Consider the following 24,095-nt stretch of genomic DNA (forward strand, 5'->3'; position numbering starts at 1 on the left):
CGATCTGGCCGTTTAACCAAGTCACACAATGAGAACAAAGGAAAATTCCCAGGAGTTCGCTGTGAGAAGGTCAATTCCACAAACAAAGAGGAGTTTCCATCGGCGCAGTCCCAACTGAACACCCTTGTCATTAAGAGGGGTAAGGACGCCGTGAGGGGAAGGATGAGAAACTGAGCTCTCCCGCTGTGCTCAGGGGGAAGCAACAAAAAACACTAAGAAAGCATCAAATCATCTGTTCCCACCGTGCAGACAGGTGGAAGGTGGTTAAACAGCCAACCTGCACCTGTTCAACAATAAATAAAGAAAACAGCCATAAACACCTCCAAAAGAAGAAACAAACACCTCCAAAAGAAGAAACTGCCTCCGTTCCTTTGGACCATCCTAAATTACATAATAATTACATAGAAAAAGTCACATTTTATTATCATTCCCATGAATAAAGTACAATTCTAATGACCACTTAAACAAGTCACATAACAGCAATGGAACAAATACAGAAAAAAAGAAAATTCACAGGAATTCAGTTCCATAAAAAGGAAAATGAGTTCCAGCTGCGTAGTCCCAACTGAAGATCCTTGTCTTTAAAGGGGTGAGGGTGCCTGACTGTGACTAGTGGTTGCAACATACTACATGACAGGAAAGATCATTATACACAGCTGCTTTATTGTCCATCCCTCATTTTCACTGGGAATTGACGTCATTTCAGAAACACATTCACCATAACACATTGCAAGTCTGTGCTCTCCAGCAAGAACACGGGTTAGTTCAGGAATTCACATTTTATGGAAGACTGTGCTGTTTGTATGAAGATGTACTTGTCAAACAAAGAATCTGCCTCGCTTTCACTTGCAGAGCTTGTCTTGATCGGTGCCCGAGGATCAGGGCTGTGGGAAACGCGAGTAAGAGAAACCCTGGAGTGGTTCGAGGACTTTCCAGAAGAAATCGAGCAGCGCTGCTGCCATCAGACAAAGTAACTGGAAGGCAAATAGCTGGCATGTGAGTTAATACTCCTAACACGGAACAAAATAGTCCTTGTTGACACAACAGCAAAGGAGAATTACTGGTAAGACCAGAGGAAGAAAAGTGAATAAGTTGGTTTGTTTAATCTAACAAAAGCCAAGCCAACTCCATAGAAAAGTGCATAAGATCAACACTGTGAAAACAAACCCAGTGAAACAGGATTGTCGTGCTGCCACAGAACAGGTTGGGTAAAACCGACCCTGAATAGGCTTAGACACGTGTTAGAAATCACAAATTTCAAAATCCTCCCAGCGGTTTGGGTCACAGAAAGGTTTCCAGCACAGGGAAGGCAGAAGCCTGCTAGCTTTTAAAATGAAGCTACGGCAATTGATGAAAGGGTTTACATGGGAATGGAGCAAGTCAATTAGAAAGCCACTTACGTTTCTGTCTTCCAACAAGAGTAGAAATGTGACACAAACCAGACTGCTTTCTGCCAAATACACTGACATTTTTGAAAGCAAACCTACCAAAAATAAAGAACCACAGAGCTCCACATAGTCCACGGTTTTTGTAAAAGTGATAGGACAAAGAAACAGAAAAAGCAGATATCACATACGCACTGATGAAAAAACTGACACTTCCCTTGCCAAATCTTCAGAGAATGTGCCCCAGGCAACTGGTCACATACAGGAATGTAACCTGAAGTAAGACAAAAGCAGCACAGGCTATTTAAACAGAAGACAGGCTTCTTCAGAGGGACTCTCTTGGAACCCATTTTTGCCCTCTGCAGAAACAGTTCACTAGAGCTAATGGAATGCCTCACCTGGAAAAGGGAGGAAGAGCTTATATTTTACTGGAACTCCACTGGCAACTTCCTATTAGGAATTATTTTTATCATCAAGACCACTTTAATCATACTTCTTATGCCACACTACCCTCTTCCAGAAGAGTGGCAGTTAATAAAAATCAGCTCCTTTCAATTTTTAGTTTAATTTTGTTACCAAAAAGCCTATTTAAATGTGTTTGTTGCTACTGTGCTTTTTTGCCAAAACTGATTATCAATACTAAGAAATTTTTTTAAGGGGAAGGTAACTTTTAATCATTGATCTACCACAAAATGGAAATTTCCTTCAAAAAAGAAAACTTCTTAAGAGCAGCGGAAATAAAGATTAGCCTCAGTTTATGGTTAATATTCCTCCCTTTAGTGACTTGTCTCCCATCTGTCACAGATGGATCCGAGATACTTTAGTACATAACAATAGAAACATTTAGCACATCGGTCAGAATTATAACCCTGAGTTTCTAAATGGCAGCGTTTTGCTGCACTCTTAGAAATAATACCAAAAAAAATCAATTTATTTGCTTGTAACAGAAATACAAAATGCAAGAAATGAAAATACTGAAACGGTTTCTTATAGAAATGAGATCCTGCTTGCTTCATCACCAAAACTGATCAGCGTTTTTTTACCCCTAAGCAACTGCAAATACTTAATTCGTTACTCTGTTTCTACAGTGTATGGATCTGTGCGTGTGCTTCCATTTCATTATTGTCAATGCACAACCAGGATGCAACATTTCCAGGTTAAATTTTAGTCAAAAAAATCACTTTTCATTCCTTGCTTTGTAATGACAAATAGCCACTTCAGGACATGGGCCCATTTCCATAGTTTGCTTCAACTAAATGTACCCCAAAAGTCATCGTTGGGAGAGGAGAGAGCTCCTTCCTCCAGCTCTACAACGCATGCAGACAATGGGGGACGCAGGCAGCGTAGAGCAACAAACAACTAGGAGTTCCAGTGATGCACCAATTTCAACTGGAATACAGTGAGTGGTCCATGTTTTCACATTCTTTTGATGAGAAGGGAGAAAGGAATCGTATTCCCCACAGGACACTGAACTTCTTTTTCTAATATAGGCTTGTGTGTTACTTGCAGTCGAGTTAAAACAATAAAGCCATGTTTACCACATTTTATGACACAGGGTCCTTTTTTTGGTAATCCAGTTTCTCCGTAAATCAAGGCTCACTGGATTCTTCCAAATTGTTTTCTCCCTGCTTCAAGTCCCAGACTTGACTTGCCAAGAACTCAAAGGAACCAAATCAGCATCAACAGTTGAAGAAATAACTGCTTTCAGGAAGGGTTCCTTTGAGAGCAAATAACCATTTTAACCATACGGTTCCAAATCCTTGGATATGAGTGGCTCGGTATCCTCAGCCGTGGCTTGTGCGGACGCTGGGGCTGCAGCTGCCAGGCTGTGGATAGTCTCTTGTTGATGCTGCTTTGCCTTGTTGTACAGCAGAACTCCAATGGTCACGAGAACAGTCCCGATGGCCGAGAGGCTTGTGATTTTGTTACCAAACACAATAATACTTAGCCAGATGGACAGCGCGTGCTTCACAGTACTCGCAACACTGGAAAGGAATATAAAAATTAAGGCCAAAGAAAGCTTTCTCATACCCTACACAGAACCACGCTTTAATGTGGCAGGAGGCCCTGGCTCAGGTTGCCCAGAACAGCGGTGGCTGCCCCATCCCTGGAGGGGTTCCAGGCCAGGTTGGATGGGGCTTGGAGCCCCTGAGCCAGTGGGAGGTGTCCCTGCCCATGGCAGGGGTGAAACTGGATGGGCTTTGAGGTCCCTTCCAGCCCAAACCATTCCACAATTCTATGACCTCTTGCTTTTCAAACACCAACTCAGATTCCACTTTTCCTCCTGAAGTTAATACCCATACGAAATTGTCTGATTATTGGCCCTGGTATCTTGACACTCATCTTGATTTTAGAGCTAATATGAATAACTCCCCTCAGGTTTTTGTCCTTGTTCCTTTTAAGTATGTAGTACAGTGTTAGCAATTCATTTCTGGCTAACACAGACCCCCAGAAGATTCTAACAGAACACTAGCAACCTGTCATTTGCGAGCGTGCTGCTATCTCAAGCAGAAATATGGAGCAAGAGAATAAAACAGCATTCCTGGTGTGAAAATATAGTTTTACCTGAAAGTCACAGGGGAGATTTTTCCCATCAAGGCATAGGCTGTAACACTTTGTAAGTGGAACAAGACTCCATCTATTAAGAGAAGGATGACAATATCTTGGTTGTAGCTGAAGCTTCTCCCACTTTTCCCAATCACAGGCACATCCTAAATGAAAAAAGAGGATTTGTAAGAGTTCAGTTTATACTCAAATTTCTCTCTTACAAACATAAGACTGAATGCATTTCAGGGTGATTTTAGGATGAATGAAAAGTAAAAATTAAGATTAACCTTAACCTTAGTTGCACATTCTACTCACAAGTCAAAACGAAAACATAAATCCACGTTAGTGAATTCAAATTACCATGAAAAATATCCAAGCTGGAATAAGCATAACCACTGCAGCAGCACTTGTATAGAACTGAAGCTCAGGCGCTCTGCAGAGAAAAAAACAATGATTAAAATGATTAAAAGCTGGAGAAAGCTGCACTGTTATTGTATTTACAGGTATCAAAAAGTAGTAAAAGCTATCTACCAAGCTTTGGGGACCACAAACTCAGCAGTCTCTTGCAAAGAGTGTGTTTTGCTTTGTGTGTTGTCTGAGACAGGCCCACATTCTCAGGACTCAAACTGGCATTTTATCTCACAGTAAAATACCCAGACAGCTACACGTACATTCTACCACAACATTTTACTCCCAGGGAGTGAGTTCTGAAGTTGGTTTCCTGCAGGCATATTCATGTTAAGGGATGTTTTATGATTGCAGAATAAGGACTAAGGACTTATTTCTGTGAAAAGATGACTCCTTTTGGGTATGCTGAGAGTTTTACCCAATTATGAGACTCTAACCTACCGCCATGGGATGTGATCATAGGGGAGTTTTTTTTCCCTGATAAAATGATTTAGGTTAAAGCTGTCTGTAAACAGTCTGAGGAAAAAAATCTCGGTACAATATAATAATAAACGCGTGATTTTCTTACGCAGCTCAAATTCCACTATAATCAAACCTGAAGTATTTTTAATACTTACGAAAATCTGTATTTATCTCCACTGAGCAGTTTTTTGGAAAAGACATTTTGCAAACTAGAAAAAAGAAAAACAACACCATTTATCTGTATTTTAGCTAGGACAAATAAATCAATCCACAGCCAGCTCTTACCCTTCAATGAGCAGATGTTTTCTACACACGATGCAATCACAGGCAGGAGTTTGGTCTCACTCCTTTAAACTAATGGAGCAGTACTATCTTTTAATCTCATTCATGCTAGCAGACGTGATAGAGAAACTGTATCTTCAGTTAAAAATAAATGTTAAATACCAATATTTAAGTGCAGTGTACAAACCCAACTACAAGCAACAATTTTCTTCAATCTACCAACAAACAGAATTCCTTTATTTCACACACGGAATTATGACAATGCCTTACCAGTCCATGATATTGGTGGACAGAGCCGCCGAGAAACCGAGGATGTTAAAGCTGATTTCAGTAGCTGTACACAGAGCCAGCCCACCCATGACAGGGATTAGGGAGAGATTAACCAGCAATCCTGCAAATTAAAAGTGAAATCTGAGTTTAATTCCTGGACTTCCAACTACATGTGTCAGACACTAGAGTTTTTGGAAGTTTGAATTCCACCTTCACTTCTTCAGTTAAAAGAAAGAGCAACTTGTTTGGCTGGATTTGAAAGGACAGAGATTCCAAAGTGAGAGCTCTGACATTAGCAAGGGCTCTGGGAAACAACATGGACATACATTCACTGATAAAGCTATTTCCTTTGGGGAAGGAAAATGGACTGAAGACTGTCTTTGTTCATCATTTTCACCAAACAACAGAAGAAAACTATATTCTCCCCCTTTACCCTTTCACTGAATTACTCCTCTTCCTCTGCATTATTTCAGCCCTTTGCTATTTTTGCATCACAAAGCAATCTGTACGTGGCCTTGTGTTATTCCTGTGGCTTAGAGCTGGTAACAAGCAGAATCTCTTCAGGCAAATACCATGCAGTTGCAACTGGAATTGCAAAGAAATTATACTGTGGACTGGAGGGAATTATACTGTGGACTGGAGGGAAGTTGTGGCTGCCCCATCCCTGGAGGGGTTCCAGGCCAGGCTGGATGGGGCTTGGAGCCCCTGATTCAGTGGGAGTTGTCCCTGCCAGTGGCAGGAGGTGGAACTGGGTGGGCTTTGAGGTCCCTTCCAACCCAAACCATTCTATGATTCTGTGATTTTCTTGACAGAATAATAGCTTCAGAGCAACAATGCCCTTAGCCAGCTGCATTAAAACGAATCCTTCTTTACTTCTATATACACTCTACTTACAATGTTCAAACAGAACAATTCTTCCAGCTGCGTTTACCATACTTCAGTGGGATTTCCTCCTCCCTGGCCAACTAAGTAACAGCATTGTTCAAGAAAAATCACATTTCAGCACTGAAGTACTCACCAGTGTATTCCCCCAATATCATCCGAGACATGATAACAGTAAAAATAGGAGCAGAGCTTTTAACAGTTTCTGCAAATGAAACTGCCACATTTTTCAAGCTGACAAGCCCCAAGACTACCGTTGCGAATCTGTAATAGAACAATACATGAAATTAAGCAGAAAATCAAATAATGCTTTAAGAGCAACTCTTTGACCTCTTGCATAAAAAACCCCCTGCATTATAATTTCTCTAGATATATAAATTTGAGCTGCAGTACCTAAGAACATGGACAGGCAATCAAGTTACTGAACCAGAGGAACCCGACTGAGCACAGCGCTGATGGGCTGCACGCTTTCACCGTGCGGCTCCTGTGAGGGGGAACGGACCAGATCTATTTCTTGCCACTTTGGCTTAAATATAATTATTTATTTAGCACAAATGAAGGCGCCCTTGAGCGATCGTGCGATGGCTGCAGAGTAGACTTCGAGAAAACATCAAAGTTTGGTTTTTAATGCACTTTAAAGCTTCAGGTGACAATGTTTTAAGCTAAAGTTTTCAGTTCGCTCAGCTGAAAAAGTTAGTAAAACCCTACTGATAAACAAAAACTCAGCAAGGAAATTTTATCATTTGCAATTATCCATCCTCAGTGTAAATTATTTACCTTCTGTACTTGCCATACTCTAAACCATTAAAATTGACAGAGGCACAGTTATTACAGTAAAGCTACTCTGAATTAATTTGAGTCCTGTTATCCTTTATCATTGATGCAGTATATAGGAAACCAAATCACATATTCTCTCGTAGACCACAAACTGAAACTATCCCAGCACACTTTTATTTACTTTGAATAGGTAAACATTTACTTTTTAAAAGATAAATGTTAATAGCCTGTATCACTTTTGAGGCAAAATGCTGGAAAAGGTGAGGGAACAGAGCATACATCATAATAAATACTAGTGGCTATGTATCAGCCTCAAAAAAGAACAGGAATAAAGTAAATGGAAAGAGAAATGTGTTCTAGAAGAAGATAAATGTGATGGGAAGCCAAGCTAAAAAATTGACACGTCAAAAAAGGAACACAGCATTTAGCAATAAGAACTAAAAATAAAGTTATACTGTGATTTCGGGGGAGGAAATGCAAATACTGCAACGCTTTCCGATCAAGAATGAAGAAAGCCATGAAAATACAGCTTCCATTCATAAGGATGCCAAGAAGCAACCAGACAGATCTCTGGAAATATTTAACCATTTACCTCATTAATCCAACAAAGAGCATTATCATGATGAAATTGGGTGGGTAGGAGATGCGTGTTTTGTGTTGGTACAAGCAGCATGGAACAAACATTTTTATACAGCCAATGAAGGTGGTTGAAAGCATTTGAACAGCACCTAGAGAGAGATGAGAGGGGAAAAAAACAAAATCAGGAGATGATGGGAACACGACATATCCAGCAATGTAAGAAAATTTCTTAGACAAACTTATGTGTAACACTTTTAGCAGCTGAGCAACGTGGCAATGACTGTCTACACTTTATAATTGCTCACAAAAGCCCTTGACCTCTGCGTCTACCAGCAAGGCAGCAGAATAAACCAAAGGTGGCGTACACCTATAAAATTGGGGTCACAGATAAGGTGCCCTTTTTCCCTCCTTAACAAAAAAAATAGGAATAAGCAGTTTATTGGATAACCGAGATCACCCAAAGGCAGCTTTTGAACTTCAACAGCTTTGGAGACTGTCAACAACTGACTCAAGCTCTTATTTTTTTAAAAAACCCATACTACCCTCCCACCACAGAACACAAAAAAATTACTTTTTTCTTCCCAGCCTTCGTCCTGAAAAACCATTTTATGCTCCTTTAAGAGCAAAGTTTCATCCTGCCTTTCAGTGGGAGGAGGAAAGCACAAAGTCAGAAGCAGAGATGACAACTTGTGAGTTCCCAGCCCCAAGATCTGCCCCCACAACTCCTAGCAAGGTCTTTTTCTCTTCAGCTGAACCCTTTTTTTTGCCCCCAGCTTTATACAGGAGGATCTAGCATTGTCAAATCTCTCACTGGAATTGAACTGCCAAGGGAAGGCAGGATTACCTAGCATGCTGGGCTCTCCTTCCAGTAACGACAGAATGTATTTGTTAAGAAAAAGAGTGCAAAAGCTGAAGAAAAACCACAAAGTGAGGTAGATGAGAGCATGAGAATTCCAGATGCCCAAGTCCGACTCGATGACTGTGGTCTCTGTGATCGTTATTTTCAGAACGTTCTCCTCTGGTACGCTGTCACTCCTAGCAATTACAAACTTTTCACTCCTGTTAGCAAAGAGCGACCGCAAATCAAACAGCGATTTCCCCTTTGGCTTTTCTTCAAGGGGGGCAGGATTCGGTTCCTCCGGTGTCTGAGCGCTCGCCACAGCCGACATGCTGACAATAAGAAGCTAATATTTGGCCTTAATAAAAACCAACACTGACTCAGAACAGCACTTGGACAAAACAGAACTATCATGTGATTAGTCTTTCATCTCCCATGGCCTGAAGAAGTGGACTTGGTCGTCCAAACAGCATCTTGCATAAAACCAAACTTCACGTGCTTTGTCACGGGGTCTGCTCCATTCTTTTTGCCTAAGAATGAATAAAGAGACAGACAAAAGCATGTAGCTCTGAACATAACAATATTTTACATCTCTAACGCAGTAAAGATACCACCTTTCACTTGCAGTTTATGAAAGATAAAAAGGCCACTGTTGCTTGTCTTTCAGATTGGATTTTGCATTCCCATTATCACGGTATTAAGATTAAGCACTAAGAATTTACCTGAGGAAGACTTTTTTTTATTCTAAAAATAGCACACGCACAAAACATTTCACATTTTTAAGTTCCTTCTCCCCTGAAGCATGTCATCACAGCCTTTCCAATTCTAATTAACTCCTCAAGAGTCTACAATTTCTTTGATCTCTGTCTTCTTTTACCTACTCAACAGAAAAGTACTCACAACCCAGAAGCCCATATCCTTGGTACTAATTAACCTGATATCAACTCGAGTCAAAGCGAGCAATCAAGCATCAAGGACTCTAACTTTCACTAATCACAATCACAGTAATCCTGGTACATATGAGATCTAGGCAAGCAAAGTAGGAAAATACATTCCAAACAGACTTGTTCTCTATTTAATTATTTGTAAATAATGCAACATGACTTATTTTGCCACGCAGTACGGCTAGAGTTTGTACATCAATTGGTACTTGCAGTAATTAAAGCCTTTTTAAAAGATCTGACAGAAAAAGGCATTAAATCTCTGACAGTAAAACACCCTATCAGATTTATTGCTGTCTATTTTGCAGTCTGCGTTCTCTGAGGAAAAGAACACAGGATGAATCAACGAGAACAGGACCTCTTTCACCCCTCAATGAATGCACATCAGGGAAATGACATTTGAAATACTTTTATGCAGAAGTGTGTCTGCTGGAGAGACGAGATGGTGCTATAAAGCAATTCTTACGGGGGAAACTAATGACTGGGTATCTTGGCAAAGCTGTCTGAAATGAGATGAGAACCCTTCAGCACATCAAACAACAGCAGCACAAGAAATCATCAATGGCAAGGAAAAACACAAGAGCTGTGCCGCGAGCTCCTGCACCTGCCCTGGTCAGTGTATGAACGGGTGAATAGGACACACTATTTTCTTCATGCATTTAATGCCCAATGTGGCATCTCAAAATAAAGCAGAGAGCGGTGCTAAGTAGTTAAATACAATATATCCTGTTTCAGTATCCTACAGCAGCTCCTTTACATGGAAATTTTCCATTCCTCATGCCCCCTGTTTCTGTTACTCAGCCACGCACAGGTGGTCGCCATCCCTTTTCCCATTTCACCCGGAACTCATTCTAGCAGCACGCGGGGGCGCAAGCCCCTCTGATGCCACGGTTAAACCCTGGACTTGGGTTAACCCAGTTCAGACAAAACTAGCCAAGCTAAAGAGAGAGAATTTGTTACAAAAACCAGATTCTTGACTCCTCCTCCTTTCTCAGATCTTAAAAAATACCCCTCTATATTCAAAATGGTTCAGTAATCACAAGTTGGTTAATACTTCTGTTTATACTACTCAATTAAAAATAAAAGCAATTAAGCACAGTAAAGCTCCCACCCTCAGCAACACTGCAATATTACATTTTATATCAGTGATTCCTGATGGCAGGAAGCCAAATAGCAAATAAGAAGAAAATTACTCCCCTAATTACTGACCTGCTGTCTTAAATCAACTGGAAAGTCTTAAATGGACTGAAAGAGTTCTCCATCTGGAACTAATTCCTCCCTCAAGACCAACCCGCAGCTGATGTTTACCAATAGATGAGAACGTGGCAGTGGTTGGCAGAGCCTCTCTCTTGGATTGCACACAAACATTCAATCTTCCAGCTCAGAGGAGCAAGCAGCATGCACTGCATTTAACGCTCTTCCTTGTATCTTCTCCAACTTTTAAATACGTTAGCTAAAAAACGTTGTATTGAAGGTGGGAAAGATACGGAGTATAGGCTTTGAGAGTCTAAGACAAACTTTGACTTGGAAGAAGGAGCTGATCACCAATTCAACAACTCCTCAGTTTCTTAGCCTTCAGGACATTGTACTCATCACGCTACCTGCATTCAAGTCCTTCTCCCTTTCTGCTCAGAGCAGTGCAAACCACAATCAGAAATATAAAATACAAGAGGTAAAACCTAACTTTGATATTAAATTGTTTTGATAAGATTATCACCGCACATGTCAAAAATCCTCATAGTTGTATTCCCTTAAACTTCCTTTCATGACAAACCGCAGTCTTAATCCTGATTTCTACGAAATTGTGAAAAATAAAAAGCCAACAATGTAGCCAGAGTTCAGCGTAACCAGAATCCTTCCCAAGGACTGAAAGAACAGAATTCTTTAAAGATAACGTGTACAGCAACAAGTGACAAAGCAGCCACGTCAAAGGGGAAGCATAGCGGATTCTACAAATTCAATATACTGTACCAAGACAAGATTTATCTGAAAATAAAGTTTATAGCATTTCCAGCACTACAGAGTGTATGTTTTTTTAACTACTTACTGCAGCCCTGGTTATGCACAGTTTTCCATGGAGCATTCTAAACATTTTTTATGATTGAAATACGTTCATGGGCAAGAATCAAACACGTACTGCAACAAATGATACCTTTTGGTCAAAGGTTCAATTTCTTAATCAGTGCAGCAGGCTCTGACAGTCACCACTGCACACGTGACACCAGCAGTTTCTCACTGCATCTTCTGCCCCAGACTGGGAACACCCTGGACTTTGGAATGACCACCATCTAAGGGTGAACATAACAAACTGCTACAGCTACGTATCTGACTATCTGTATAGAAAACCAGTTGGTTTCATAGAATCACAGAATGCTTTGGGTTGAAAGGGATCTCAAAGCCCATTCAGTACCACCTCCTGCCATGGGCAGGGACACCTCCCACTGGCTCAGAGGCTCCAAGGCCCATCCAACCTGGCCTGGAACCCCTCCAGGGATGGGGCAGCCACCACTGCTCTGGGCAGCCTGGGCCAGGACCTCCCCACCCGCACAGCAACACATTTCTTTGTAAAATCTCATCTCAGTCTCCCTCTTTCAGATCAAACCCGTTGCCCTTCATCCTATCCCTGATCCAGAGCCCCTCCCCAGTTTTCCTGGAGCCCCTTTCAGCACTGGAAGCTGTTCTAAGGTCTCCCTGAAACCTTCTCTTCCCCAGCCTGTCCTTGTTCGGGAGATGCTTGGATCACCTCCGTGGTCTCCTCTGGACTCGCTCCAACAGCTGCACCTCATTTCTGTGCCGCATTTCCCTCTACACCCTGCACAAAGAGCTCCACAAGGTCAGCTCTTCAGTTCACACAAACAAACAAAAGCTCCAACCCAGGTGTGGCCGTCGCTGCCCCTTCGCCTGTGCAGGAGGAGGTCACCCGGCCCCCGAGGGATGCGGGACCCACAGCGGGATAACGGCACCGCCCGAAGCCATTCCACCCGCGCCCCGGGAGGCCGCGGGGCTGTCTCATCAACCCCTTTCCCCACCCGACCCCCCTCCTTCCCCCGGGCACAGACCCTCCCTCCTCCTCGTGGGCGGCGGCTCCGCGGAGCAGCGCGCTGAGCGCCCTCCGGCCATGCCCTCCATCGCGCCGGGCGGGCCCGGGGACGACGCAAGCGCGGGGAGAGGAGAGGGGGGCGAGGAAGTGACGTCCCAGCTGCCCCGGAACCGCAGGCGCCGTTACCGGAGGCCACGGACAGCGGCGAGCACCAACAGCGCCGCGACCACCGCGCGCCACCCCGCCCACGGGGAAAAGGGCGTGGCCTGAGAGAGACACGCCCCATCCTCGCATTGACATATGGGCGTGGCCGGTGAGACCACACCCCTTCCGCGTCGGCCCCGCCCGCTCCATGTGTGGGCATTGCTTTGTAGACGAGACCACGCCCCCATCATAAGTGGGGGCGTGGCCTACGCTGCTCCGTAGCTCAAAGCCCCCTCAGTCCCACCCGCTGCCACAGCACAAAGGTTTCATCCGGAGATGAAACTGTAGCGCCGTAGCCCCACTGAGGCCCTGAGAAAAGCAAAATGCAAGCTGGGGGTATAAACCAGAAAAATCCAGGCTGAGATTAATCACGGAATAAAGCCAGAGTCCTCCCTTCCTCCACGGTTTTGGAGTTCAATTCAGTTACAGGGAATTTCTTTTCCTTGTTCCAAGGAAAACCCCACACTTGTGCCACTGAGCCAACTTGACATAATGTGTTTCTTAGGAACGGCAACTAGTTTATACTGAGTTCTATGTTTCTCTTCCTTTGTAGATAAAGCCCTGTTCAGGGCTATCGTTCCTCATGAAGATCTACTTGTGTGTCACTCTTTCGTCTCAGGCGTGGCAGCGATTTTGCTTTGGGGCAGCTAATCCCTTTCTGTAAGATGCACTGAAGGTTCAACTGTGCCAGAAGGAGCTTACCGGTTCCCATTTTAATGTCTGTGCCGTAAGACGCTGGGGCGCTCAAGGGTGTCCAACGCCCGTCCTAGAACATACATCTCTGACAGGAGCCGTACTTCGACTCGAGTTGTGTAAGAGCTGGTTTCAAGGCACTTCTTACATGGCAAGAAAACCAACGTGATCTGAAACAAGAAAATGTGAAGTCACCTCTCTGTGTTGCTTCATCTGAAGTATTTTCATAAAAGAAAATAAGAATCTATTTTTTTTTTAAAGCTTTTTTTGTCTGATAACTTTGTGTCCCACTGGAAGCAAAACTTCTTTGGATATTTCCAATTTGAGCTTCAATAGAAACTTTTGTTCATATTCCTGAGTCTATTTGTATTAAATAGAAATGAAACTCAATATGAAAAGAAATACAGCTGTAAGTATAAGATATATGTATATATGCATAACATATTTATATATATAAAAGTAAGGAAGCCCTCTTCAGCGGCTTGAGCAGGTTTTGGCTGGTGGCTCACTGGCTAAACCAGTGTAGAAAAGAATAAATAGCCTGTGGGTGTAGCACCTTGTGTACAAGGATGCTCTAATCATAAGCAATCATTGCTGGCCAGCTTTCATGCTTTCACCCAGAGGGAACAAAGACAATAGATTTGTTCCAGATTCTATAATTAGACACACACAAACAATACTTTTATTCCCAAACTCTGGTTTGATTAGCAGCTTTTTTACACAAGGCTCAGCACACCCACAAAAACTGCAGCGTTAGATCGGTGCCACCAATCTGTCACACTGTTAGCAACCGCTGTTCTGTGCTTCAGAGAAAAATGAAGAACCTTCATAATAAACCCAATGAATCACACGGTGTTATACAGGGGGAAGTTGAAAGCATGCTTGCTAATCTATTTTTTCCCCCCTCCTACCTTCTGTTGATCCTAGTTAGCGTTCTGTGCTGCCACACGCATGCAGGAAGAAGCACCTGCCTCTCAGCAATGGTTTAGATCAGGAAAAAGAGAATATTTGTAACACATTCCCTCAGATTGCAAAGTTTTGATGTAAACAGAAGCTGTTGTTTCAAAATATCAGTCAGTAAAGATCACAGCATTCAACAAACATGTTAAACCCATGATTAGCTGACCTGGAGGTTTCAAGCTGACCTCCATGAACATGCCAAAACCAGATGTTTGCCATAGGGCAGACAGAGATGGACTGATATTCATTAAAGAAAATTGATGCTCTGGCTGTAAAAAAACTCTTGGATTTACCACTTTACTTTAAAGAGGGTCTGAGATTTAATTTGTTGAAAAACGTTCACCTGCCAAAACTAAAGGGAAGTCCTTTATTTCAGAAATGTGCATATGCTACCCCTGCTATAAACCTTAATGCTCAGAAAAAGAGTTATTTTACAAAAGTTATTTTACAAAGTTATTTTACAGACTTGTTCTGATTTGGCCACTGAATGTGGAAAAGAAGGAAATACCGTCTTACGTCTTCCAGGTTTTCCCAAGGTCATAAGCATGCAAAAAATTCTCATGATTCCCTTTGTAATTTGCCAGTCATTTTCCGTTAATAGCAGTGAAAAAGGAAGTTCATGGACTAGAAGGTTTTTTTTTTATAGAAGGAAGTTATTACATTGCTTTGAAAACTCCTGCCCCACTTTGTCTGATGTCCCAGCCCAGCAAAGCCAGATTACTGGCTGCACGGAATCCAGGAAGCAGTGCTCTGGAAAAATAAATCTGTTGTTACTCTGCCTAAGAATTAACTGGTGTTTGCAGTAGCGTCCCATATAAGAACAAAGCACCGATCCCTGCTTTTATGAAAGGAAAGCATTTTCCTTATTTAAGCTTTGTCAAAACAAATGTGTAGAGTTAAACCATGACAGCCAACTGTGATGAGGTTTGATGTACTTTATGGAAACCTAACTCAGAACTTTCCCAAACTGGTTATTTTCTGGGCTACAGTTTGCAGGATGCGGTGCTTCAAAATTCCAACACAAAAACAAGCTGTTGGGAATTCAGTCTAAGTGCAGCTCAACACACGAGCCGTTTGCAGTGGTCAGAACAACACAGAACAAAACTGTAGGGGATGTGTAAGAGTAGGAAATTCTTTCTTAATCACTTGAATTACTCTCACTGGGAAGATTATGTCATATCAGTTCTTCAATAAAAATCGCGTTGCTTTATTTAATGCAAACACACTGTTCAACGCAGTGTTCGATACAGCTGCCGGGTAATTTGGATAGCTAATAGGTTTCCATTTTCAAAGTGTTACTTGACAAGTAATTTAAAAATCTAACAGATTATTTCATTTCTTGTATGCAAATCACAGAGGAGAGAACTCATTTTAAATGTCTGAGCCAGGCTCCTTGGTAAGAATAAAGACACGCTCTTGACTGAGGAGCCAAAGTTACGCAGTCTTGATTAATTCTATTTTATCACTGGGATCAAGCATATGAAGCAATTGCATCATGTGTGATCTGTGTTCACCTCATAATGGCCCTTTTCTTCTCCTTCCTAGTGTTCTGTGTGTATGACTAGAGGGATCCTGCAGGAGAATCACCAGGAGCTCAGGGTCTTTCTTCTTTCCATCTTGCTAGTGACGTTCCATTCCATTGCCAACTTCATAGTTCTCCCTGGGGTGCAAAAGCCAAAACTCCTGGTTAGTCTCCTGTGTTAAATTAACTTTGCTCTTCTTCACATCTTGGACTTGAAAATCTCAGGAAGGCGAGGCATCCGTGGTAAGGGCACTGAGAAGGCTGAATTATTCCTACCACTGAATAACAAAACATGCACCTCTGGAATTGCAAACCTGTCTCTCTGAGCTATTCCAGAGGTTTCTATATGGCAGTACCTGAAAGAAACAATAAATATCAGAGAATTTTACTCCCACACCATTACTGTAGAAGATATCCTTCACTTTACCTACTCTGCTTTAGATTTCCATCTATAAAGCAACTGGCATAAGTCATATAAATCTGACCTAGGAACAGAACTGAAATCCCAAGTCTATATGTAAGGAAACGGCCATGAGCCATATTGCTCCATAAAGGCAGTGATGGGTTTTAGGAGCATTGTGGTAACCTGCTGCAAGAAACAGAAAGATACAATGTGCTGGGGGAGGTACTGCCATTCCAGATTGTCTTGTTTGCATTTCGCACAGTAAAATGTAACACAAGGACTGTATTCTATGCACTACTAAGATTTGCTGTTAAAGATTTGTAGTTAAACTTCCCCTTGCCGTGCTTCTCAGAAGTCCTTCCCTTTTGTGGTCACACGCTTATCACAAAGGTGAAGTCATACAAAAAATATTCTTCGATAGTAGAGGTGGCAACCAAGCCAGGAGGATGCAGCAAAGCAGAATTTGCCCGTTTGATCTGCATGCCAGTTGCCCATTCAGTTAAACAGTTACCTACAGCACACTCGCTTGTTAAGGTCACTAAGGAACAGGCAAAGAGATGCAAATTACTTTAAACCAGCCATCAGTTTATGTATTAAACAAGAACCTCAAAGTAAAAGCCTGGTGTAGAAGATGTACTATTAAGGACTTTTTTTTACTACTATAAATGTAACTATAACTCCAGCTTCCCGAGCAAAAGCTCTGAGCCAGAATAAGATATATTAGTATAAATTCCCATATCAATGTGATTAAGGAGGAAGTTTTGCAGCTTCAGCAGTCATAAGGATTTCTGAGCTTCAAATGTAGTTTTTCATGTCAGTCAGACTGAACTTTCTCCTTAGAGCTGAGGAGGATTGCAGGATCAGGGCCAAAGTACATTAGATATGTGAATCTTTTATTACCAGGAAGGAGTTTAGGGGATTTGGGTTTTGTTGGGTTTTTTAGGCTCCTTCAGTGTTTCCTTCAGCCATTCAGAGAAATTCCTGACAGCTGAAATACAGCTTTTCCTTGCTAAAAATGGAGCTGGCACCAAGCACTGTGCTTTTACAGGACTTCAGGTGAAGAGTTGCATAGAATCCTCCATTTGGACTTTGGAGTGTTGTGGCCACTAACGACTATCCAGCAGGGAAAACGGGAGACAGGACTAACTGTGAGTGTGACACTGAGGACAGCAGATAGGGTTCCTCATGGGAGCTCCTTATATACTTCTGTGAGGGACTGGATCTTTGCTTTCAGTTAAATTCCGTCAGGGGTGGAAAGAAGGGAGCAATGGCTAGGATTAAAAGTGTAATCCTTTTGGCTACTTTTCCTTCACTGTCAGGAATTCAGTTGATATGACCAGTTGGTCTTCACAGATTATGAGTTCTTTGCTTCTCTTTAATCCAGTTCCACCCCCTGCCATGGGCAGGGACACCTCCCACTGGCTCAGGGGCTCCAAGCCCCATCCAACCTGGCCTTGAACCTCTCCAGAGATGGGGCAGCCCCCACTGCTCTGGGCACCCTGGGCCAGGGCCTCCCCACTCCATGTATCCTTATCCTTTCATCAACAGCAAACATGTTTCTTAACGGTCCAGCTAGTTAAAGTGAATGTCCAGTTTGACAGAGAGGTCATAGTAGAAACTCCTTTTCCTTACCCTGTTCAGCCAAGTGTTTCACAATTCGCTTCTGGCAGATGCTGCAGCAGTAGAAAAACACGTGTCACGGTTTGGTGTTCTCAGAAACTCCTCCTGCCATGAGGTTGTTACCTAATAAAGGTACGGAGACACACATAACCCACCAGAAAGTACAAGCATGACAGGAGGGAAAACTTGGATGTGCCTCATACACAGTCCTTTCTGGCAACCGCAGTCCTAAAAGCACAGCTGAACCTCATGCTCCCTCAGTTCTGGGTTGATGCACATGCCATTTCACAAGGGGATTATTATTTTTCTTCTATTTATGTACATGTTCCCATGTTTACTTAGTGGATTTATTTTTCCTATCCCATTATTTATTTTCTCTCTTTCCCCTTTCTTTTGTTTCTCAGCCTTTGTTTTCCTTTTCTTTCTGGTCTTATCCTTAGGGGAGCACTATGCAGTACCACAGAAAAGAAAGACAAGAGTAGAGGTGGCAGAGAACAAACTCCCTTAGCAGAGGGACAGTTCCCTTCATGCTTCTGTAGAGGTTCAGACATTGACCATCAAAGAGGAATAAGTACAGATTTGGGGGGATATCTGTGGTTGATCAGATGTGTCAAATCTTACCTTAGCATTGTTGCAGTCACTGCTTTCATTTTCAGTGACTCAGCTGTTATTCTTTCGTTTGCTCAGTCCTGCCCTTCCAGTTCAGGACTGCTGAAAGTTGCTGCCTGCTGGAAAGCTGTCCAGCATTTCTCCTCTCCCAAATACGAAGGGTAATTGTGAAACAAAGTTTTTATGACAGTTAAATCCTCTTCTTCCTCCCACATTTTAGTTCTCAGTAACATTAATCCTCTGTAATAGAAGCAAAGGTGAGGAAAAGAGTCACAGAGCACTTTCAGTCTGTTAGCTAAGGAAACATTCATTTGTTAGAGAAAATCTGAGCATACCCAAAGAAAAAGTCCATCGATTTCGATGCAACTCAGAGGAGCCAGTGCTTCTCTATTTAAGCTGGCTGGGAGTTGTACTGTAAGTATTGGGAGGCAGAGCTCAAGAGGATGCTGAGATGGCTCAAATCACACACAGCTGCCAGGATGTGCCCATGAAACAACCAGTTCTGATCTCACCAACAACACTCCTGTCCCGGCTCAGTGGAAAACAAACCTGTTAAAAAACACAGGTAGAGAAAGCGAGTGGAGAGCAAAGTTAAAACAGAGAGCTCAGCCAGATCAACATTTGCGATACTACTGAAAAATCAACTACTTACAGCCTTTACAGAGTATACAGCAACGAGTTACAAAGCTGTGTATAACTCTAGATCTTAAAAGAACCGAAACTCCTAGTATGGATTTTTCTGTGCCAGAATGTACCATAAGTAGTTTCTCTCATTTATCTGCTTTACATGGTAACTCATCAAACTTACTTGCTTGGTAATGGGGAGCAAGGCTGGAGGCCTCCTCTTAATTACTGGATCCTGGAGTGCCTCGTTCCCGAGCATCCCCCTTCATTGCACCTCCTGTTAGAATCAATGAGAGCAGCAGGCACGTCCTACCTCTTCAGGATCAACTTTCCAGACAGGAACCATGTCAAACTGCTCTTGACTGATTAGTTAGAGGGAGAGGCCCTGGAAGTCTCTGCCATTGGCAAAATGTCCACAATGATTAGGGAAAGACAGAACAAATTCTTCCAGTACGAGACAAACAGCTCCTCAAAAATGCTTCCCCTCCCTCACAAGGAGTCTCAAGTGGTGCCAGAGCATCTGCAGGGCCTCAAGTTATTACATTTGAAAGCAATTTTTAGGCAGCACGCCCAGCTGTAAACCCCAACACAGCCAAAACAAGAAACAGTGCAAGCCCAACAAACTCCAGAGTCAGGTGTTTTTTGGCACCTTAATAGTGATAAAGCATTTATCATTGGGACACCTCAGCACCTCCCACAGCACACGAGCAAACGGGGGTAAGGAAGAAGAAGGGCGGAGCAGATTGTTCACCACAGGAAGGGCTCAAATGCTGATAGGAGCCAATGTTTCTCATACTTCACATAGTCTCCAGATACTGATAAAAGTCCAGTGCCTGCAGCCATCCAAGTCCTTGGGGCTCTACTTCTTGAAGTATGCAGTCAAATCAGGCTGTTCCAATTATTCCCTGGCCTGTTTGATCTGGCAAAGCTTGGAAGGACCACACACTTTTTGTGACCACACAGGTTTCATGGCCTGGGTGCTGCTCGTTGTACGTCTCTATTTTCTCGCAGGTGATAAAGGAGTGAGGCAAAGGGAGTTCTTACACCCTGGAAGCTGCTTTCATTACTGACTCTTGCATTTCTATTGCAATAAAATCAGTTTTGTTCTGGGCACTGATTCACATCTACCACAGCTTTCGGCAAAGGCTCAGAAAAAGAAGTAAGCACTTGAAAAGATTAACTTAACTGTGAAGGTTGTAGGCTATTGTAACACAGCCACAATTAAGTACAGAGCTTGTTGAGCCAGGAAAATAGTTAGGGATAATCACAATAAAAGGTAGATCCCTAATGACATCTGGCACTACCGCAGCCTCAGAATTTACTAGCCTGACAAAGCTCAGGATCTTGGATGGAACATAAGTGTTTTCTCCCTGAAGAAAAGCAGCATCAAAGTTGCTTCCAACCTATGCAAGAATTGCTGCTATCCAGAAAAACAGACCTGGGCGGAAAAATCTCCTCTATATATGCAATTCTTCATCATCATGCTGTGTAACTGCCTTATAATATGTAAGAGAGACGGCATAAAGGGACCTAGAGAGCCACTGAACTTAAACTTCCCAAACCTCCTTTTACAAAGAGGACATACATGCTGCCAAGCATTGATCCTGACTGATCCTCCTTTCTTCCCACAGTGTTTTCTACCTATGGGAGGATCGACTTCTGAGCACCCTGCTCGTGCTCTGTCTGCAGCTCTCTGAGAGTGAACCCGTAGCTCGGGAAGTCCTGATTAAGTTCCTATATCTGAGTTGTAAGCTCACGGATCAGGTTCACAGAGGCAGGGGAGGCTGCTCGGAAAGACATCTGTACATTCCTTGGTTGCGTGCTAGGGAATGACAGCAGCGCAGCTGGTAACTTAGTTTAAAAAGCAAAGTGCGCTCGGGAAATGAACAGTAATCCTCTCAATTCAGTGCATTTTGCTGACAGGACAGTGCATCTTTCACTCCTTGTTTTCCTAATGCTGCTTTGTAACTGCAGGAGAGTCACAACGTGCATGTGAGTAGAGAGCATTGTTGATATAAATGCTGTTTTCTGGGTATACACAAACATAATGAAAGAATTTGCACACCCGTCTTTTATTACTGACTCTAGAAGTGGACTGCCCTGCCGTTATTTCTTAATTCAGATCTGTTGCTGAACAGAGGTCAGGGCCCAGAGTTGTTCTGATGGCACCTATGTGAGGTGATCTCCTGCCTTCCTACAGTGTATCTAACCACGTGCCACTCCATACCCATACACAAGGGTGACTGGTCAAAATAAGCTTTTAATATTGTAATTTAAAAGTTTGGAGTTTTATTGATTGAAGACTTTACCTACTGGCTGTCTATTTTTTAATAAACAAAGTTTTTTGCAAGGATAATTATTTCTCCTATCAGCAGCATGAGTTCAATGGGAAGCCCGTTTACAAACCGAGGCTGGAAGAGGCTGGAACTGCAGCTCCCATGTGCTGTGAACGCTGCTGTCGTGTTCCTCTTCAGATACATCCTTAACTTGCAGGAAAAAAGCAGTTAAAATAGCTCATTGCAGCTTATTAGGGAGCCTTACAAGGATGATATATCAGAACCTCTATAAAACCAATAGTTCTCATCCTTGTCTTTTAAACCTAGAACAAATCTATTTTCAAGACAGCACAGTGGAGGCATGAAGAGGTTAAACATCTACGGTCAGGCTGCATACAGCTGACAATATCAAGAGAAAGCACGAGAGCACCAGCTGATGACTGACTTCATTCCACAAGCCAAAATGTGATGAGAAATTGTTGCTGAAATGGAGGAACACAATTAAGCATATTCAGTCCTTTTCTAAAACAAGCAAACATGCAGCAGGTCTTGCCTGGAGCAGGACCTGTAAGGGAAGGCTTGGATCTTGTAGGAGGCCTGTACTTGGTCAGAATTAGCTGAAAAAATCTGCCCCATCTGTGGAGGTGTTCAAGGCCAGGCTGGATGAGGCTTGGAGCAACCTTATCCAGTAGGAGGTCCTGATCCAGTCCCAATACTCCAGCCATGGGCAGGGAACTGGATGAGGCTTCGAGCAGCCTAAGTTACACATCGTATTTTTTATTGGTATTCACCAACACAAGGGCAAAACAACAGATAAATTCCACTGTACCAAATGAATGGAAGCTATTGCTCTCCATCTTATCAAGAACTGCCCTGTCAAAAGCATTTAGCCGGTTTCACCCAGAATGAGATGTAAAAGGAGATTTCAGTTTTAGGCAATTTGCATGAATTCTTTACATAACACCATACAAATACATAAATATTTCCCCTTCTTTGATCAATCTTCTGTGCTGAGAAACCTCTCACAAACAGCATGTAGAGAGGCTCCTTTTTTCAAATGCAGTGAAATAAGTGCACCCAATGAGAAGTCCAAACTACTCATAAGCTTCATTTATGTATCGTTGTCTCCTACCTGTTCTTTGTTCAAGCCTTTGAGTTCAATTTTTCATTGTGCATTACTGAAAGCATTAATCACCTTGCTATTTCTGCATCACTACCAAGTATTGTAGCTTTACTTGCACTTCTCTGGGCATAGTTTCCTGCTTTTCTATTTGAGGACAATACATGAGACCAAACTCTTTTCCCCACTTGTGCTCACAACTCCCCTTGACACAGTTTTGAGCTGCTATACCCACGCTAGTCTGGATTCCAGACAAGTTAGAAGGACACAGCACAGAAAAGCAAATGATGTGACAAAGCAAGGAAGAGCATTGAGGCCCTGCAGCCCTGAGCCCCACAGGAAGAAGTCATTAATCAGTAAATGACTAGTTCAAATTGTCTTCAGAACAGTCGTGTTCTTACAAAACACACCCTAATACCTGTAAACGCTATGTGCTTCTCTTCCGCTCCTGTCATTCGCATGCAGGAAGTCATCTCTCAGTTGCACAAGGACCACGATGCTGCCAAGAGGTGCTGCACAAAAAGGGAGATCTCTATTAAATTGAGTTGCATATTTCAGGGAACAGCAGCAGTAAGTACAAGCTGTGTGGACCTCCACATCTTTGTCCTTCCCAAGATGGCTGTAATCCATCCTGCCACTCAATTCCTACGTGAACCATCTCAGTTTATCATGCAGACACACAGCAGGGCAGGGTAAAAGTAGAAAACAGATGGGCTCAGGCTCATACAGGTTTATGGCCACATCATCCTTTCTAGGGCTACATTAAGTTCTCAGAACTCTTAAAAATGGAGGGTAAATTGATACAGCCTTTTCTAAATCAGCCCAGCTGAACTGATTTTTGATACACCTCAGCTTGGAAAAACTGTGGAGGGGGTGGAAAGTACTTTTTCTGGTTCAACAAACTACAATAACTACAGCTCTTAATGCTAGAGCCAGGCCATTTGAACTAAGAAGCCATTATTCTGGCAAGACAGGACTAGCAAACTGCATCTAAGCTCCCTCAAAAGAACGATCTGTAAAGCAGGGTTCAGTCCTTGGCAATGGCACTGCCCGCTCCCCTGTTTAATGCCTGGGCAACAGTGTCCCTGTCACGGAAACGGTGGATTATCAGTTTGGTAATGGACAGCACAAGTTTGTCACTTCTCAGGCACAGGAAGATGGAAAACTCTTTCTAAAGTACCTTGTAATGCAAATGAACTCCATTAAAAACCAGCTGCATTACCCGCAGAGGATGTTTCCTCACATTCATCAACTGTTCGACACATACAAACCGTTGGAATAGGCTACAGATTAATTATGAAACAGAAATCGGACTCTTAATCATAACCATTAACCACAAGTTTCATGGAAGAAGTGTCTAGAACTTGGTCACAACATGCAAAGATAAGGACAGAATGGGCATTTAATCTACATTTTCTCTCTTAAACTTACTAGGGTATCCAAATTATCTGAGAGTATCTCAGATTACTGCCCTTATCTATTTTCTTCCCCATTTTTCTATTCCTGGGCCTTCAAAAAACACAGTTAATGTAGTCCAACTCGTTCTACAGAAGCTTTGTTTCAACTTGCACAGCAAATACAGTTTTATTTGGAAGCTCTTGAGGGAAGATTGGTATCACACATCTTATACATTCAGAAAAGCTGTAGGTGTAT

The 24,095-nt window shown here is 42.6% G+C and overlaps 1 protein-coding gene across 5 annotated transcripts; it reads right to left on the reverse strand.

Annotated features, from left to right (window-relative positions):
• Positions 1–343: 343 nt before the first annotated feature.
• Positions 344–24,074, reverse strand: SLC35E2B (solute carrier family 35 member E2B). 5 transcript variants are annotated; one of them, XM_054085656.1, is made up of 14 exons: positions 22,861–24,074; positions 18,758–18,971; positions 18,435–18,662; positions 17,826–17,936; positions 15,783–15,928; positions 13,318–13,478; positions 8,437–8,960; positions 7,606–7,741; positions 6,373–6,500; positions 5,355–5,475; positions 4,958–5,011; positions 4,293–4,365; positions 3,951–4,096; positions 344–3,370 (listed from the first exon to the last, which is right to left on the reverse strand). In XM_054085656.1, the coding sequence occupies exons 7-14, from the start codon at positions 8,759–8,761 to the stop codon at positions 3,124–3,126; spliced, it is 1,230 nt and encodes a 409-aa protein (XP_053941631.1). In that variant the 5' UTR covers positions 8,762–8,960; positions 13,318–13,478; positions 15,783–15,928; positions 17,826–17,936; positions 18,435–18,662; positions 18,758–18,971; positions 22,861–24,074; the 3' UTR covers positions 344–3,123. The 5 variants fall into 5 exon arrangements, with proteins under 5 accessions (XP_053941631.1, XP_053941635.1, XP_053941633.1 ...); XM_054085660.1 differs by lacking the exons at positions 13,318–13,478; positions 15,783–15,928; positions 17,826–17,936; ... (1 more) ...; positions 18,758–18,971; positions 22,861–24,074 and adding an exon at positions 12,598–12,660; XM_054085658.1 differs by lacking the exons at positions 13,318–13,478; positions 15,783–15,928; positions 17,826–17,936; ... (1 more) ...; positions 18,758–18,971; positions 22,861–24,074 and adding an exon at positions 12,431–12,580.
• Between the last annotated feature and the right edge of the window lie 21 nt (positions 24,075–24,095).

The sequence above is a fragment of the Cuculus canorus genome, chromosome 21, assembly GCF_017976375.1.
Source record: "Cuculus canorus isolate bCucCan1 chromosome 21, bCucCan1.pri, whole genome shotgun sequence".
NCBI classification, from domain to species: Eukaryota; Metazoa; Chordata; class Aves; order Cuculiformes; family Cuculidae; genus Cuculus; species Cuculus canorus.